Below are 17,403 nucleotides of genomic sequence, written 5' to 3'. Positions count from 1 at the left end.
TACAATGAAGGTTCATTCAAATTTATAATATAACAGTTTTCTTAATCTTTGCCACAGGAAAAAATTGTTGTCATAGACAATTATGGACAGAAGATACATTACACTAATTCTTTTGTTTGAAATATAAAATCTAGAAACTAGGCTATTCATAATTGAGAAGAGCGAATAAGTACATCTTCCTCATCTTTGGAAGTAGCATGAGAAATATCATGCAGCTAACAAAACTTAAATAGTTTACAAAATTTTCAGTCCAAAATGTTCATAATTTCTGGTTTATTTCAAATAAAAAATTTCTTCCATTTTAGAAGAAGGGAAGGAACTTAAAATGCTAACTGCATTACCTCGCTGAATTGCTAGACTAATGCGTTGAAATAAAAATTGTGCACTTCTTGGATCTCCTGTCTTCAGATTTAATTTCAATCCGATTTCCTTTAGGAATTCCCTAGCTTCCTTGCTAAAAGCTCCCATGGTTTCCGTAGCAAAGGCAATAAACATATGATATTCTTTTAATTTGGAATATTTCGTGTGTTTTCGCTTACAGGCAGTCTCAGCAGCATTTCCGGCCTCTTTACATGATGAAGCTAAATGGGAAGGTGCAAATGTGTCTACACAGGTGACGTCCCATACCAGTCGTTGCCCCATTTTTCAAGGGATTAATGTCACTCCATCTGGTCGTTTCCCATCATCTTTGGACATTCCAGATGGTTCTAAAATATTTGGAACATCAATGCTGGCAAGGGCTCGTCTTATTATATTATTCAGCTCTCCATGACGAGAAATTCGACCTCCACTCCTAGAGCAGCTTAGTGCATGTAAGCCTTTTTCATCAACCTGTTCTTGACATGTACATTTGAAACTGTGACAGATATTTAAGCCGAGACGTAGAGCGACACAAATTTGAAACGTGTTGTTGTCTAAGAGAGTTCCAATATTTCTTGACGGTGTAGCCTGTAGCCATGCACCAGATCCTTTCCTTTGTAAGGAATTAAAACGGGCAATATCAAATGCATTTTCAGGAACCAATTCTTTATCAATTATTGTTGTAATATAATTTTATCCCAATGCTGTTGTAAATCCAATACAGCGGGAGTCTCATTATTGTAGATACCATTCCATATCTCCTTTGAAACTATATGATATTCGAGTTGTTATTTGTACGTTAAGCGGTGGTTTGTATTAAAGTTACTGGGCTCTTATTTATTGAACTTAGTCGGCTTAGGAGAATTTACTGTGGTTTAAAATAATTGTATATTAATTAATGCAATTTATAGTTGAGAAATAAAGCTATGTCAAAGGACAAAGAACATTACTGAGTGATTAGAAGACGTTACGGAAGTATTACATTGGCACAGTGCAAATACTTGAAATTAAGCTTCTTTAGAATCATGCTCAATTTAGCATCGTTCGAAATATTTGACATAGACACTGGTAATACAACGCGCCTATAAATGACTGGTGCGGTTTTAAAAATTAATAATAAATCTATTTATTACCTTCTATGGAAAAACCTTACAGCATACGCAGCGGCAACTGTCCATAGTTCTGATTGTGAGGTATCTTCGTTCACTTCACGAATTTTGGAGGGGTGCACAGGACTACTCTCTTAAATTTAGGAAACTGTCCAATTTCAAAATGTAGTATGGTAGTATAGGGCTGGGATATTTCTCCATATGTTTGGTTGGCTCATTTCGTTCTCGTTCAGTTCCGAAAAAAAAGAAAAGAAAAAAATCCGAAAATATAAATTTCGGAGGTTTCTTGACAATTCATAATTTATCCTCTTTCATGAGGCTTTCTCACGTTATGGATGAGTAAAGGGTTCATCCTCTTTCATATGACATGGGTACATTGATGTTCTCTTCTCAAAATTTGGGATGGGTGTATTAGCCTACCCATTAAAATTAAGAATTGCTCCCCCCTCCCAAAGAAAAGATAAAAAGGTTTCTATGACTTGGAATATATAACTCAGTAAATTTGGGCGGGGCTTGCTTAACCTCTTCTATGAAGAAAGAAAAAAGGTAAAATTTTCGTATTGTAGTGTGCCCACCAAGTGATCGGTTATTAAACTAATTTATCTTCTTTGATGGTTGAGGACAAGTGTCTGTCTCTTTCATAGACACATGGGTACATTGATCCACCTGTCTTTAATTTCGGAAGAGGTACACTGGCTCACCCCTCAAATATGACAATTGTAAAAAAGTTCTTAGGACTCGAAATATCTACTTCTAAATTTCGGTGATCCTGCTTATCCTCCACTATGAGTAAAAAATTGCCAAAATATTTGTATTGTCATATGCTCGCCACGTGACCGGTTATTGACATAATTATCTTCTGTAAATTCGGATGATCAAAACTATTTTCCTTTTATAGATAAAAAAAGTATAAAAAAAAGAGAAAAACTCAATTTACGAGCTTTGCGGTCTAATTTATCCTATAGGATGTAATTGAGTTGTAACATATGATCATATGGACGAAGACATGGACTCGCTCTGGTTCATAGGACATGAGTACCTGGAGACATTATTTTTTTAAATTTTTTTTTTAATTTTGGGAAGGGTACATTGGTTCACACCTTAAATTTGGTAATTGCTCTCTAGGACTTGAGTATATACTCTGGCAAATTTGGCTGGTTCACATCGAACCCTTGGATGGTAAAACGTCAAAATTAAATTTGGGAGATTTGACTGCATCTAAGATGAAAGACTTTACTACATCATATGATTGTATGGATCAGTACAAGATATACTCTCAAGTTATGATGAAAATTTATCTTTTGTGAACTCTCATCGGTTGATCTGTACATCTAACTCAAAATTTTATGCTTGAAACCTGATAGGTAATTATTGTGACCTACTAATATACATTAACAACTACATACTTTGAACCTTAGGATTGTAGATAAGACACATTGCACTTCAAAAGCTTGGATAGTTCTTCCCTAATGACTTTAGACTATGAGTTGTAACTTAAGTTCAAAGCGTGAAATTGTTTATGTTACCTACTGAAAGTTCAAGTCCTACTTTTTCCCCGCCAATGACCCTAGATTGAGCTGTAACTACAATCCTACGGTTCAACAAATTTTCAAACTAAAATTTTAAAACTGATCATTCTTTGAAAAAAAGAAGAAAACAAAAGTTCCCAAAACATCTGAAAATTTTTAAAAAGGATTCAAAGTGTTCAGCTGATTGACTACTGATCTTAAACAATGAGTTGTGACTAAAATTCAAGGTGTCAAATTGTTATTATCAGAAATGAATCGATTTTAATGATTAACTATCAAATTTAAAGTTCCAAATTATTTCATCAGTGACCTTAGGCTATAAGTCGTAACTACAATCCATAAGGTCCAGAAATTTTCAAACAAATTTTACAAATATAGTCACAGACTGCATTAAGAATAACTTTTTATCAATACTAGGGTTCAAAAATTTTCAAACTAAAAAATTTAGAAGATTTTTTAATCGTGATCATTTTTTTAATTAAACAAAACTCTTCAAAAAATCTTTAACACAGATTTGAAATTGGTCAGGCAATCAGACTGCATTACGAATAACTTTCCACCAATGACCTTAGGCTATGAGTTACTAGTAAAGTTCAAAGTGTGAAATTGTTATTATTACATCCGATTTTAATAATCTGATATCAAGTTCTAAATTTTCCATCAATGACAATAGATTATGAGTCATAACTACAATCCTAAGGTTTAAAGTGTGCAATTGTTGATGTACCGGTATATCAATAGGTTACAATAAATACCTACCAGGTTACAAGCACAAAATATTTTTTTTTTTTTTAAAAAAGAAAGAAATATTTAAGTCTTACGTCCTACGTTTATGCCGGTTAGGCTAAAGAAGACGGCGATGATGAGAAATGAATGAAATGGTGGAATGAAGAAAGTAGGAGGAAACGGGAGACCCCGAGAAAACCCACGAGCACGGTATTTGTCCACCACAAAGTCCACACGACGCGAGAAGGGATCGAATCCAGGGTCCCCAAACACCGGAGGTGAACGCTCTACCACTGAGCCACCGCGACCCCCACAAAATCTTGGGTTGGAAATAGGAACCAACGATACGACTTTACCAAAAACCTAAGACTTTGTCCTTTACTCAATGCGATCATATGACACAATTAAGTTTCTCATCTTAGATCCAGTCAAATCCCTCAAATTTAAATTTTGACAATGTTTTACTATCCAAGGGATTAACATGAACCTTCCAAATTTGCTCGAGTGTATACTCAAGTCCTAGAGAACAATAATCAAATTTTGTTTCTTGAAACTTCCCAAATTTAAGATGTGGATCAACGTACCTCCCCAAACTTTAAGAAAAATGTCTTCAAGTACTCTTTTCCTATGAAACTAAAGCAAGACCTGTTTTCAACCATATGATCATGTGTTTCAATAGAATCACACATTGTAGGATAAATTAAGTCCTAACGCTCCAAATTGATCCCCCCGCCCTCCGTAGACAGAAACAATATAAACCACCCAAATTTACAGAAGTATTCATATAAAAAACCTAACGCCTAGAGAAATTTAAGAACTTTTAGTTTTGACAATTTCCAAAGTTAAAGAGTGGGGCCCCTCCCAAAATTTCAAGGGGTTGTACCGTGGTAATCATGTCCTATTCAAGAGAAGAAACGAACGTACTCATCCATGTGATAAAATATTGCAATAAAACCTGAAACTTGGGCCACTACATTCAAAATCCCGTCTCATGCTAATTCAAATTTCGCGCCAAAGTATAAAGTTTTACTTACTTATAGTCTTGGCATTCTTTTTAAATCATAGAAGGGTACAAGGTGTAACGCCCAAACTTACAGTTATATATTCCAATAATGGAGACAATTTTTGAAAATTTATTTTTTTTATATAATTCTTAAGGGGTGGGCCAATATACTCCTCCTAAAATTTGAGAATGGGGCACCAGTGAACCTATGCCCTATGAGAGAGAGCAGACCAATGTACTCGACCATAATATAACGTGATATAACAATATAACGTGTTAGGGTTTATCAAAGAAGATAAATTAGGTCAATAACCTTGTAAATTTAAATTTTGGCAATTTTTCACCTATAGAAGGGGATAAGCAGGACCATCCATGTTTTCAAAGTCCTTTCATTCGAGTCCTCCAGAACATTTACCAAATTTTGTTTTTTGAAACTTTCAAATTTAAGGGCTGAGGCAACACATCCCTGCCAAATTCTAAGATGGGAGCATCAATGTACCTATGTTTTATGAAAGAACAGTCACACGTATTCAACTATACAACCATAGAATATGATCAAGGCTCATCAGAGAAGATAAATTAGGTCAATATCGATCACGTGCTAAGCACATACCAATACGAATATTTTGACAATTTTTTAGAAGGGGATAAGCAGGAACACCGAAATTTGCAGAGTCCTAGCGAGCAGTTATCACTGATTTTGACAATTCTCAAATTTAAGGGGTGGGCCAATGTACCCCTACCCAAATTTAAGAGTGATGAGTCAATATACCCATGTCCTATGAAAGAGAGTAGACTCTTGTATTCAATTATATAACATGATAAAGACTCAGAGAAGTTAAAGGAGCTGCTGAAAAGTTAAAAAATGAAATGAAATGAGATCTTTAAGTTCTATGTCCCATGCTTATGCCGGTTGGGCTAAAGGAGACGGTGGTTATGAGAAATGAGTGAAATGGTGGAATGAAGAAAGTGGGAGGAAACGGGAGAACCACGAAAAAACACACGAGCACGGTGTTTGTCCACTGCTGAAAAGTTGAGATATATAGCCCAACCCAGAAGGATGCAGGTAGAATGATGAAATTGTATAGTTTAAAGAGCATATCTCTGAATGTACAAATAACAAATTTTCACATTAATAACGTAAATCTTATTGTATTTTTCAGACCTCTGAAGTGATTACGTATACCTAACCAGCGAATTCCAAGAACATCAAGATCAGAGCTATTATCAAATTTCTGTCCCACCAAGGAAAGTTATAGAAACATATTTATGAGGAAATCAGTGAAATACTATGGGACTCTCCTCCGTCATACAAGGTGGTGAAGAAGTTGGTGGCACCGTTTAAAAGTGGTGGTTTCTCAAGAGATGATGATCCATGTGCAGAGAGACCAAAAACACTGACTGTTCCCAAAATCGTGAATGAAATTATGAACATTGCTCTTAAAAATCGCAGAAGCTCATTAAAACGTGTGGCAGAGATTGTGGGCATTTCATAATGACAAGACATGTGCAAGCTCTTGGCAGAAGAGGTTCCCCAAAATCTGTCAACAGATCAAAAGTGTAGAAAAGCGAGGGCATCAAAGGAAGCCATTTTCCATTTTGATCACAATTCCGAACAATTTCTGTCACGATCAGTAACTATGGACGAAACGCCACTGTACCATTACGATCCATAAACGAAACAAAAGTTAATGAAGTGTCAGCACTTAGGTGCCCAAGCCCCAAGAAGTTTTCGAGACAGAAGTCGGCTCGGAAAGTGTATGCAATATTCTTCTAGGATAAGGATGGAGCCGTACTCATAGACTACCTGCGCAAGGATCAGACATTGCTCTGCATTATTCATAAAACTGAAAGTCCAACGGTGCGGAAAATTGAAAAAAGGAATTCTGTTTCTTCAGGACAATGTCCCTGTTCATCAAGCACTCTAAAGAAAGCTGACATTGCACGATCTAGGGTTTCAATAAAGAGATCATAATTTATTCCCCAGATCTAGCTCTGTCAGATTATTACTTATTTCTCAAACTCAAACAACACTTGAAAGGAAACAAGTTTGGATCTGCTAAGGAAGTGACTAGTGCTACGGAATATTGGTGCAAGGAACTGTCTTCAGAATTTTTTTAACTGGTCTGCAAAAATTGTAGTATCGTGCAAGAAAATGTATTGAACTTCGGAGGGAGTATGTAGAACAACTGTAAAATTTCTTCATTCCACGTGCACTCCTGAGTTGGGCTATGAACTTTTCAGCAGCCCCTCGTAAATCAGGTCAATAACCGAGCACGTGATAAGCACATAACAAATACGAATATTTTGGCAATCTTTTACCCACAGAAGAGGATAAGCAAGATCACCCAAATTTACAGTTATATGTCTGAGTCCTGGAGAACATTTACCGAATTTTGTTTTTCGACAATTTCCAAATTTAACCATACTACTTTCAAATTTTGAGAAAGGAGATCATTGTACCCATGGCCTATGAAAGTCAATAGACTTCTGTACTAATCCAAAACGTGATAATGCCTCACCAAAGAGGATAAATTAGGTGAAAAACCTCCGAAATTTAAATTTTGGCTACTTTTTACCCAGAAAAAGGAATGAAATAGACCAACCGAACTTAAGGTACATTTCTCCAAAACATAATTACGAGTGTATATTTTTGTATGTTCCTTAAAACTGCCAGTTTGGCAACAACACAGTCGAAGTAATAGGAGGGGGGATAACGAGACTTCCGAACACAGCTCTCAGTCCTGTTCGAAATACTCAGCTCCCTTTTCTTTAACTTACATCATGATATTTTCAGAAGAAAATAAAAATGCAGGAAGTCACTATAACTGCCACGCTGATTATCGAAAACAAAGTGGCAAATTCTGCGCTGTATTAAAGCAAACCATTACAGAACATGTCCGCTAGTTAACTTGAATTTTATCCTAAACTTTCGCCCCGTTAAAGGTTAAATTGGATATGCATCACAATTAACTTTAACGTAGTTATTGTCACCTTTATGAGTAAATTTCCGACAAGAACTGACACGGTGAGGTAAATTTCTCTCCGTTACTGTGATGATCGCCAAGTTTATATATATATTTCAACGCACCAAGCGATAGATATATTAAGTCTATAAACAGGAATAATAGGGCAAAATTATTCACATCTGTAGAATTTCTAAAGACGAAGTAAAGTTGGTGGGAAGACTATATATTAGGAATATGGAGAGTACTATTTAGAAAATTTACGAATGACATCTAGCAGTTAAAAAATAAATAGTAATATGCACTTCCACATGCATCACATCTCGTAAGTTAAGCGGTAAGACAGATATCGTATAATTAACGCTAGCACTAATATCATGTTATCCATCGTAAGGAAAAGCAATTACATACAATATAAGCTCTCTAACGTGCAAACTGGCGCGATGGCTCAGTGATAGAGCGTTCACCTCCGGTGCTTGGGGTCACTGGTTCGATTCCAGCTCGCGCCGTGTGGACTTTGTGGTGGACAAACACCGTGCTCGAGGGTTCTCCCGTTTCCTCCCACTTTCTTCATTCCACCATTTTCACTCATTTCTCATAATCACCGTCTCCTTTAGCCTAACCGGCATAACCATGGGGCGTAAAACTCAAAGATTTCATTTCATTTCTAACGTGCAAACTGAAGAGTTGCCGTCACACATAAAAGGAATATAAAATTTTCTTAAAGGAAAAATCATAACTTCTAGAATAATTTTAATGACATTTCTTACGCTCACCCTTTATTATTGTCGGTGTTTTAAATAAAAAGTCGCGCACGAGTAAGGACTTTTTTCTTTTAGCGAATCGATTAACCCGGATATTCGGTTAAACAGGACTGTAGTGTAGTTGTACTTAATATTGTTACCTTTATGAATTATTGAAACAAAATTGAAATAAGAAAAACGAATAAATAAGTAAAAAAAAAAAAAAAAAGAATCCATTGTTCTTAATAGTTTACAGTGATATATATTTTGCATTTTTTATATAATAATACTTATTCACTTGGATTAACACAAAAAGGAGCACTTATCTTTCATTGTCGAGGGGGAGAAAAGAAAGGGAAGTGGCCTTTCAAATACACATGTGTAAGTTATTCATCACAGTTAAATGAGGGATAAAAAATATGGCAACGTCTTTGGACGCACGTAAAGTTACACTGTCACTAGTTAGGAGACGAAAGTTCGATCATTTTCGAAGACTACACAGTGTAGCCATCATGATGTACCACCACTACTGTATATCAGTGGAGAATCTCTCGTCCCCAACAAAATCTGAAATCATGATCCTGACGAAACTCATGCATTATGTTGTTCAAATTAACAGCGGGTGTATTACATATCCCTATTTATCTAAATAAATAAATAAATAACACACACATATATATATATATATATAAAATGACTCCCACCAAGTGAATTTTGTGGTGGACAAACACCGTGTGCGTGGGTTTTCTCGGGGTTCTCCCGTTTCCTCCTACTTTCTTCATTCCACCATTTCATTCATTTCTCATAATCACCGTCTCCTTTAGTCTAACCGGCATAACTGTGGGATGTAAAACTAAAAGATTTCATTTCATTTTCATATATAAAATGAAATTCACTGTTTGTGATTTCGTATCTCTTGAACCACGACACCGCCCTCGACGAAACTTGTCACACATATGAGGTTCATTTCACTTTGGGAAACTTAGGGAAGGGCTTGGATACATAAAAATGAAAGTGAGTACTTTTGTAACTTAATTTAGGGGAGGAAAGGAGGGATACATTTGAAAATGACTGATATTAATGTCGAATCCATAGTTTTCGAGGTCGCTGAGATGAACAGTGACACTTCCGATCCACTTAAATCCAAATTTAGCCCCACACCTTGGGGAAGAGGAGATATTTAATAATGATCCAAAATGACTGATATTAGTATCGAATCCATAGTTTTCGTGGTCGCTGAGATGAACAGTGACACTTCCGATGCCATTTAAATCCAAATTTAGCCCCACACCTTGGGGAAGAGGAGTTATTTAATAATGATCCAAAATGACTGATATTAGTGTCGAATCCAAAGTTTTCGTTGTCGCTGAGATGAACAGTAACACTTCCGATGACATTTAAATCCAAATTTAGCCCCACACCTTGGGGAAGAGGAGATATTTAATAATGATCCAAAATGACTGATATTAGTGTCGAATCCATAGTTTTCGTGCTCGCTGAGACGTGATACCGTTTAAATTCAAATTCAGCCCTTTATGTCCAAAATGAAATGTAGTCTCCACGTGCGAAGAACGGGTATTCTGCTAGTGTTAATATAAAATGCTGCACTATTCAGCAAAAGAAGCGTTAAATCAATATAAATGAAATCTTTCAGTTTAACGTCCCACGCTTATGATCTTTAGGCTAAGATAGAGACGATGATTTAAAGCAAGTTATAATGGAAGAACTGGTGGAATGGTATTATGGAAGGAAACAGTAGTACCCCGACAAAACAAACGAAGATGATGATGTCCACCACAAACTTACTTGCCAGGTGCCCCACCCACCAGAGGTAAGTGCTCTACCACTGAGTCACCGTGCCTCCCACTAAATTTTCTGATAAGCATTATCATTTTAAGCATTAGGAATCATCTGTTGGTTGGGACCTTTTTAGCTATAATACGATTTAATTTATATGTTACGCTTCAGTTCGTTTCTATGCGCATCAAAAAGTACGACTGGGTTACAAGTATTCTGCGATAGATGATGATATTCTACCTTCACTGGTACAGCATGACCGGTGCAATTGTGTCAAGAAGTGCGTAAAATATGCGCCCATATGTGTTAGGTGGTCACCACAAGCTAGCAATGCATCTTATCTGCATTAGAGCAAGGCGAAGTAGGATGGCTCGCGCGGGGTACCTCCATATATGGGATAGGTGTGTAAGCGAAGATTAGTATGTGCATTAACTAAGAGTAGTGTCTTTCATCATTTCATGTTAGTGGCAGTTTGTTTTAATGGTTGAATAGTGTCATATGTTGTGTCATCGTACAGACAGTAAATGGTGCCGGCGTCGTAAGACCGACTCAAACTCAGTCTCTTCTCCGTAAGTTTCTAACTCGTGCTGCAGCTCGGAAGAAGTCAGTCACACAATCTTCGTTCTATATAATGATAATGTATTTACTAAATTAGATTAGATGTTATCTGCTGGTTTTACTAAAAACTGGTACCGGTAACAAAACACTTCTGGTGCAGATTGAGAATAGTCCGGTAAAATTAAAAAAAGCATGCTTGATTCACTTTTCCTGCTTTAAATGACTCTCAAAAGCGTTTTGGACTACTATTATCCTTGCGCATGTCCATAATTCCGTACTGATTGATAATATGAGTGGAAACTGATATCCTATTAAATGCAATTATTTCAATACGAAATTCAATCGCAGTGTCCTACGTTTTTTAAAGTCGGACTTGCATTCATAGGTGCAGATTTCCTTTACGAGAGTTTCGCTTACGAGTATAAATATACGTTGGAACATATACCATAAAAACACAACTCGTGGTACCGAGTCAGGACACGGGCGCTCGCACGCATGCGGTCCGCACGGAGCTGCAAAAATGAACGATATCACATTAAAATCACTAGTAAACATAAATTAATATGGGTGCCGGTGGGGAAGGTTCTAGAACACAGGTCCCCCCCCCCCATATAAGTTAGCAGCTGGTTTGGTCCCTCTCTGTACCAAAGTTTAATTCACATAGTATTGCCGAGCGAGCGTTAGCAAGTAAGAGCGTGTGAAAGCCTCGCAGGGCACATTGTTTTCAGTCTCTATTACATTTCAATGGGAAAGGGGACCTACCTGTGTTGTAGAACCTTGCCGTGCTAGTGTAGCTTTTGACGCGCCACATTTTGGAAGATTCACAGGTAAAACTGAATACTTTGTATGAAAAGACACATTTATAAGAAACATATTTCTGCAAGCGACAGAATTTTACACAAAGTAATACTGCTGTATTTTAGGTGTACTAGTGTAAAATCATTACAAGTCTTTACGATGATAAAATAAGCAAGTGAATAAGAAAGATGACTCTATTAAACGTTATTTTTCACCGGCGGTGTATTTCCGCACAGTGTACAGAAGCTGTACTTTATATTTACAAGTTGGGCGTTACTAGTATGAAATCATGACAAGTGTTATTGAAACTCGCATCTTTGCCAAAACCCACTACTTTTCACTATCCTCACTTCCGCGTATACCTACCATCATTTACACGCCTGCTCCCTTTGGACGCACCCCCAGCTCTATCGCGCAGGCCTCCAGCTTCGCCCTTGCTCTGACTCGATTCGATAGCATTTGTGCCTTTTAGTGACCCCTTAGCGTAGTTTATTTTGTGGCTTCACATTGTAGTTTCTATGCCATACATTCAGAAACCGTATTTATACGAAAATCTAAAAAGAATTGTAATTTTAAAACAATTATCTTTGGTGGGCCCCTTAAATTATATCTATGCCAAGTTAGCCATTTTAATGTTGACCAGCGCCAATCTTTTACGAGACAAGGAGAAAATAGTGAGAGAATCATATCTCAACAATTATTTCGAGTGGTGCGCCAAACGTAAACCTGCACGTTAATGTTACATAGGCGCCTTTAATATGCACTCATTTAACCCTAGCATAGTTCTTATGGTTTGACACTTATTAACATATAACACTAGTCTCCCACATTGTGAAAAATTCCTTCGCCAGTGGATTTTTATAACCTACACAATCCTCTGACAGATGCACTCACTCATTTTAACCACAAAATCACTAGTTTTAGGGAAGGTTCTAGAACACAGGTTCCCAGATATAGGTTGGTTCCTTTCTGGGATTAAGTATAGCCTCCTCTCCCCAGTGATTTTTAACGAAATTACAGTGATTCTAACGATTCATACTAGTTCATAATGAATCGGAATCGCATGTCATAAAGATTTAAATGCAAATCTTGTGGTAAGGAAGTTTTAGTATTAGTAGTAGTAGCGGTAGTAGTAGGAACGGGTTAGAAGCCCCGCAGGGGTTGGTTGGTTTCGGTTCTCGATATAAGCAGTAGCACTAGTAGTTGTAGTGACTCTTCCAGCTCCGGCGACAAAGAACTACGGGAGCGGGCTAGACACAAGCCCCTTTCTGTAGCAAAGTTTAACAATTCATTGGTATATTGTATTGCCCAACGAGCGTCAGCGAATAAAGGTGGGTTAGAGCCCCGCATGGCTCGTTGTTCCCTGTCTTTATTACAGCTAAATGGGAAGGGGGACTTGCATTCTAGAACCTTGCCCTACTTTTATGATTGTCTATTCTTAATCAGTACAACATAAAAAAAAAAACAAAAAAAAAATTACTTATGAAGGTGTTTACATAGGAAAGGTGGCAACTCAATTACTGGAATAAAATGAGAAGTGAAAAAGCGCTCTCTTCAAGCACAATAATGTCAAATCATCCATATATTTAAAGCATTAATTTAATAACTAATGTTATGGCTATACAACATAAACACCCGAACATTATATCATGCATGTCTGTCCTTTTATACTGAATACAATGCATTGTCTTACGGACTATAATAGATGAATAAAATAACATACCAAGTACGTAATTGCTCTCCCATTCCTTCCAATTGCCTAAGGAGGTCATAATTTTGTGATGACAACGACCACCAATTACAAATGAGAATTATACAAATTAAAACTAGTCCTCCTACCAAAAAGGGCGGACACCGTCCGTGAGTTCCTCTCATTGCATCTAAACTCATTTCTTTCCCTACTAAATAAATCGACACGCAGCGTAAAGTTTACTTATACATGCGCCTGCCATCTTGCGGAACACAGTGAAATGAAACAACATAAACAACAGACTAACAGGGTGCATTGGAGATCTTCCACAGAAGGGTGAAAACATCATCCAGGGTGATTCGTACATGCTTAACCAAGGACAAGAAATTAAGGACCAACGTATATATTTTCCGTACATTTGCAAGTTTTAATTAACTGAAAGTTAAGATGAATTGTTTATTGTTTTCTGTATTCTGTAGAATAGTTTTCTCTAGGAATTCTGTTCGGATCTTTTTCCCATTTCTAATATTAAAGTTGAACCACCAGAATATCCAAATTTGTTTTATTTATACATATTTTTTCTTATGGGTACCATTGAACTGTGCATCAGTAGATTGTTTAATATTATTTGTGTTTCTTTAAAGATAATAATTCTGTTTTTAAACATAAAATGTATCTGGTTCATAAGGAGAAGGAGCATAATTGAATTCACCCGTTAATATTGGAGTAGTGTTAGTTGCTTTCCGAAGAGGAGTATTATGTAAATACAACGTTAACTATCACAACCAGGATCGTTTTAAGGTAATGGCAAACACGACAGCTGCCAGTGGCCCCCGCTCATAGGAGATTCTCGTTCTTTTGTATAACAGTGTATCTATATCAATATCTATATCTATCTATAGATTTATCTATCTATGATTGTGTGTGTGCAGTGGCGTAGGGAAGAGAGGCCCGGTGTGGCCGGGCCCCCCCAGAGAGGTCCGACAATGTACTTTGATGTTTGTAATTTTTTACATATTTTTATGTTTATATATTTTTTTGTTTGTAATTGTTCTATATGTACCTATAACAGCACTTGTCCCCCCGCCCCCCAAACAAACATCCTGGCTACGCTACTGTGTGTGTGTGGAGAGAGAGAAAAAAACAAAGAAAATTTCTGTGCTCCATATGAATCGGTTAAAATACTATACAGTCATTATTTGCATCACAGTGTTTTATGAAAGTAGTGTGAGGAAAGAACTTAGAATTAAGTTGAAAATCTTCATTTAGTTTTGTTGATTATTTTCTTCAAGTTCTGTTGAAAAGATAGGAAAAAAATGATTAAACAAATATTGCTACTTAGTTATGCTTTATTTCATTGCTCTAAGTATATTTCTTACAAATGACATTTTAACAAGGTAATGAATAAAAAAGCAACATAGCTAAATCATGATTAAACTGCCTAAATTTGTTGAGCATCGACCTTCGGATAACAACAAAATATTTACTTTGATGGCCTAATATATGACTTTGGCACATCAAAGTATTGAAAGGATACTTTACCATGTTAGTTTTAATATTCGAAAGCGTGAAGGTGAAAAGATGTAAATTTTTATTTGAATATCGGTTGTACATCCATCAATAGGATTGCTTGGGATTTCATCCGTGAATATATTATCATTATCATTAAACATTATGAAATAAGGTAGGGGACTAACTTTTCTCTTCCTTCTGGGGCAGGAGCATTATTTCGGATTTTGCCACGAGGGGGGACAAGCTTCTCCAACGACATAAGAGTTTCAATTTTCTTATCAGTATACAATTAATTAGAAAAATGTATATTTCTGAAACTCCAATTGAAAAAAGACGAAATTTAGAAAAAAGCGAGAGGCAATGTTTTTTTAAAAAAAACGTACATTTCTGAAAAAATACGAACCGTTTTTTTTTTTTTCCTATTTATAACACTACTTATTTTTACAAATGCTTATACTTTATTGATTGAAGCAAGAAAACAAGGTTTGACTGAAACGAGAGTCGAACCCGGGAGCCTTTTCACTTCAGTCGCTGATTCTTCTCACTCTGCCACGCCGTCACTTGATAAGTTTGAGCGTCGTACGATATATGCGTCGAGTAGAAAACTTTAAGACGGTTTTTGTCCGTCATTTTTGCCAATTGCGCTCTCCCAGTTTGTAATATTAACTCTTTAAATGTGCACCACCACCTCGTAAAAAATGGCCCTGAAGCTCACTTACCAAAGTGTGCCTTCTCCTTGTGAGATCGTATGTACTGACCAAGCTTTAAGTTTCCAACTTCAGCGGTTGTACATACGACTTGGGAATCTTCTTTTTACAAGCCTTGCACGTTGTTCTAGTAGCTAGCTCGCGCTAGCTAACTACGCCATTTTCAAGAGTGTTAACATCTTTATCAATGTTTATTATATGCCCGGTACAGTTTGAGAAATCGAAGTGCTGTAAACGGTAAAATAATTTGTACATTCATTGCAAACCATACATGTAACTAGATATGATATTTACCTAAGATTTTTTTTGAAATAAAGATTTTCAAAAAATTCAAAATTTTCAACCTCTGTAACTTCGTTCCTATTCATTCGAAAAACGTCATACCATGGTATTCAGCGCTAAAGTTCTTTCGATGTACATAATCTCTGTTGCGCTGTGACTGCGTTAGAGGCTTCCAAACTTCGAATGTTTGTGATATCATAATATCCTTAGCTTGTAACACCGAATAATAAAAGTGGTATTTTAAGTTTAAATTTGACATGTTGGTTTGAAAAATGTAATAACCTGGCGTAGTGCCATTTGAAAAAAATATAAACTTATATTTGGTTGGCAACACTGTTGTGAATTTCTGTCTAAACCCGTTATAGCGGATGACCATGATAAAGTGTCCAACATGTGTATATAGGGAGATAGAGAGGAATAAATTGCAATAACGTTGTTTTTAATTGAAATATTTTTTTATTTTATTTTTTCAATCATTTATGTTATAAACCGTGTAATAACAGTTATCAAGATTATAAGGCAACTAATGTCTAATATTTTACACTGCAAACTAGGTAATATTTTGGAACCAAATTCTGCTTTCTCAGTTGCAAACAACAGAATTTAAAGATAGATTTACTTACCTTTGTTTCATAAGATTGTTTATTCTCTATAACAAAATTTAAAGTTAGATTTACTTATCTTTGTTTCAAAAGATTGTTATTCTCTATATATTTTTCTTCCCACATGTTCCACATTGTCAAAAGAGTCTAATCGAGTTTTAAAATCAATATTTCCCTTTCGACGCTACTGAATCCTTAAATCTCGACTACTGGTAGAACAAGTCAAGAGCTCCTTTCACGAACGAAACTATGAAATATATTTTAACAGTGCAGTGTTTCGGAGGAAAGTTTCTTCTTCCTTTTAAAACCAATCTGCTAACATGTAAGATTTGAATTGTTTCTTTTGAAAGCAGCTTATACAAATTTCATTGATATTATAAAAAAAAAATAATTAATAGAAAATAACACTTCGACACTGCAACAATGTTAAGACAGTTGGGGGGCGCGGTGGCTTAGTGGTAGAGCGTTCACCTCTGGTGCTTGGGATCACTGGTTCGATCCCAGCTCCCGCCGGGTGGACTTTGTGGTAGACAAACACTGTGCTCGTGGGTTTTCTTCCGTTTCCTCCCACTTTCTTCATTCCACCATTTCTTTCATTTCTTATAATCACCGTCTCCTTTAGCCTAACCGGCATAAGCGAGGGACGTAAAACTAAAAGACTTCATTTCATTATTTTCTTACCCTAGTCAGACAGAAAATTACGTGCGAAACTGGAAAAGCAATTATTTCCTAGGAAAACATTACCAACTATCAAGTTTTGGGTTATGAAGCTAAATTTTCGGACATAAAGCAATCTTGGCAAGAGTGAGTGCGTCTGTTAAGAAATAACACGGAATAGCATCAATTTATAATATAACATTTGATATTGTCTTTGAAGAAACCAAGAACAGACAGGGGGTATAAATTTCTTAGGAAAATATTACACACTATCAAATTTTTGGACATAAAGTCATCTTGACCAAAGTGAATACCTCCGTTAACAGATAACACAGAATGGTAATAATTTATAATGTAACATTTT

At 36.2% G+C, this 17,403-nt stretch overlaps 1 protein-coding gene across 4 annotated transcripts in view; it reads right to left on the bottom strand.

The window, feature by feature from the left end:
- Nucleotides 1-13,564, bottom strand: part of LOC145677096 (uncharacterized) — a 108,119-nt gene extending 94,555 nt beyond the window's left edge. For 3 of the 4 annotated variants that reach the window (XM_081747764.1, XM_081747765.1, XM_081747769.1), the window contains exon 1: nt 13,313-13,564. In XM_081747764.1, coding sequence (XP_081603890.1) covers nt 13,313-13,479 — 167 coding nt within the window. In that variant the 5' untranslated portion in view covers nt 13,480-13,564. The remainder of the gene's footprint in view (nt 1-13,312) is intronic. The other variant, XM_081747767.1, reaches the window with a different exon arrangement.
- Between the last annotated feature and the right edge of the window lie 3,839 nt (nt 13,565-17,403).

The sequence above is a fragment of the Thermobia domestica genome, chromosome 2 (assembly GCF_964235325.1).
Source record: "Thermobia domestica chromosome 2, izTheDome1.hap1.1, whole genome shotgun sequence".
Lineage (NCBI taxonomy): Eukaryota > Metazoa > Arthropoda > Insecta > Zygentoma > Lepismatidae > Thermobia > Thermobia domestica.
The sequence above is the reverse complement of the archived record's forward strand: the minus strand, read 5'-3'. Positions and strand labels throughout refer to the sequence as shown.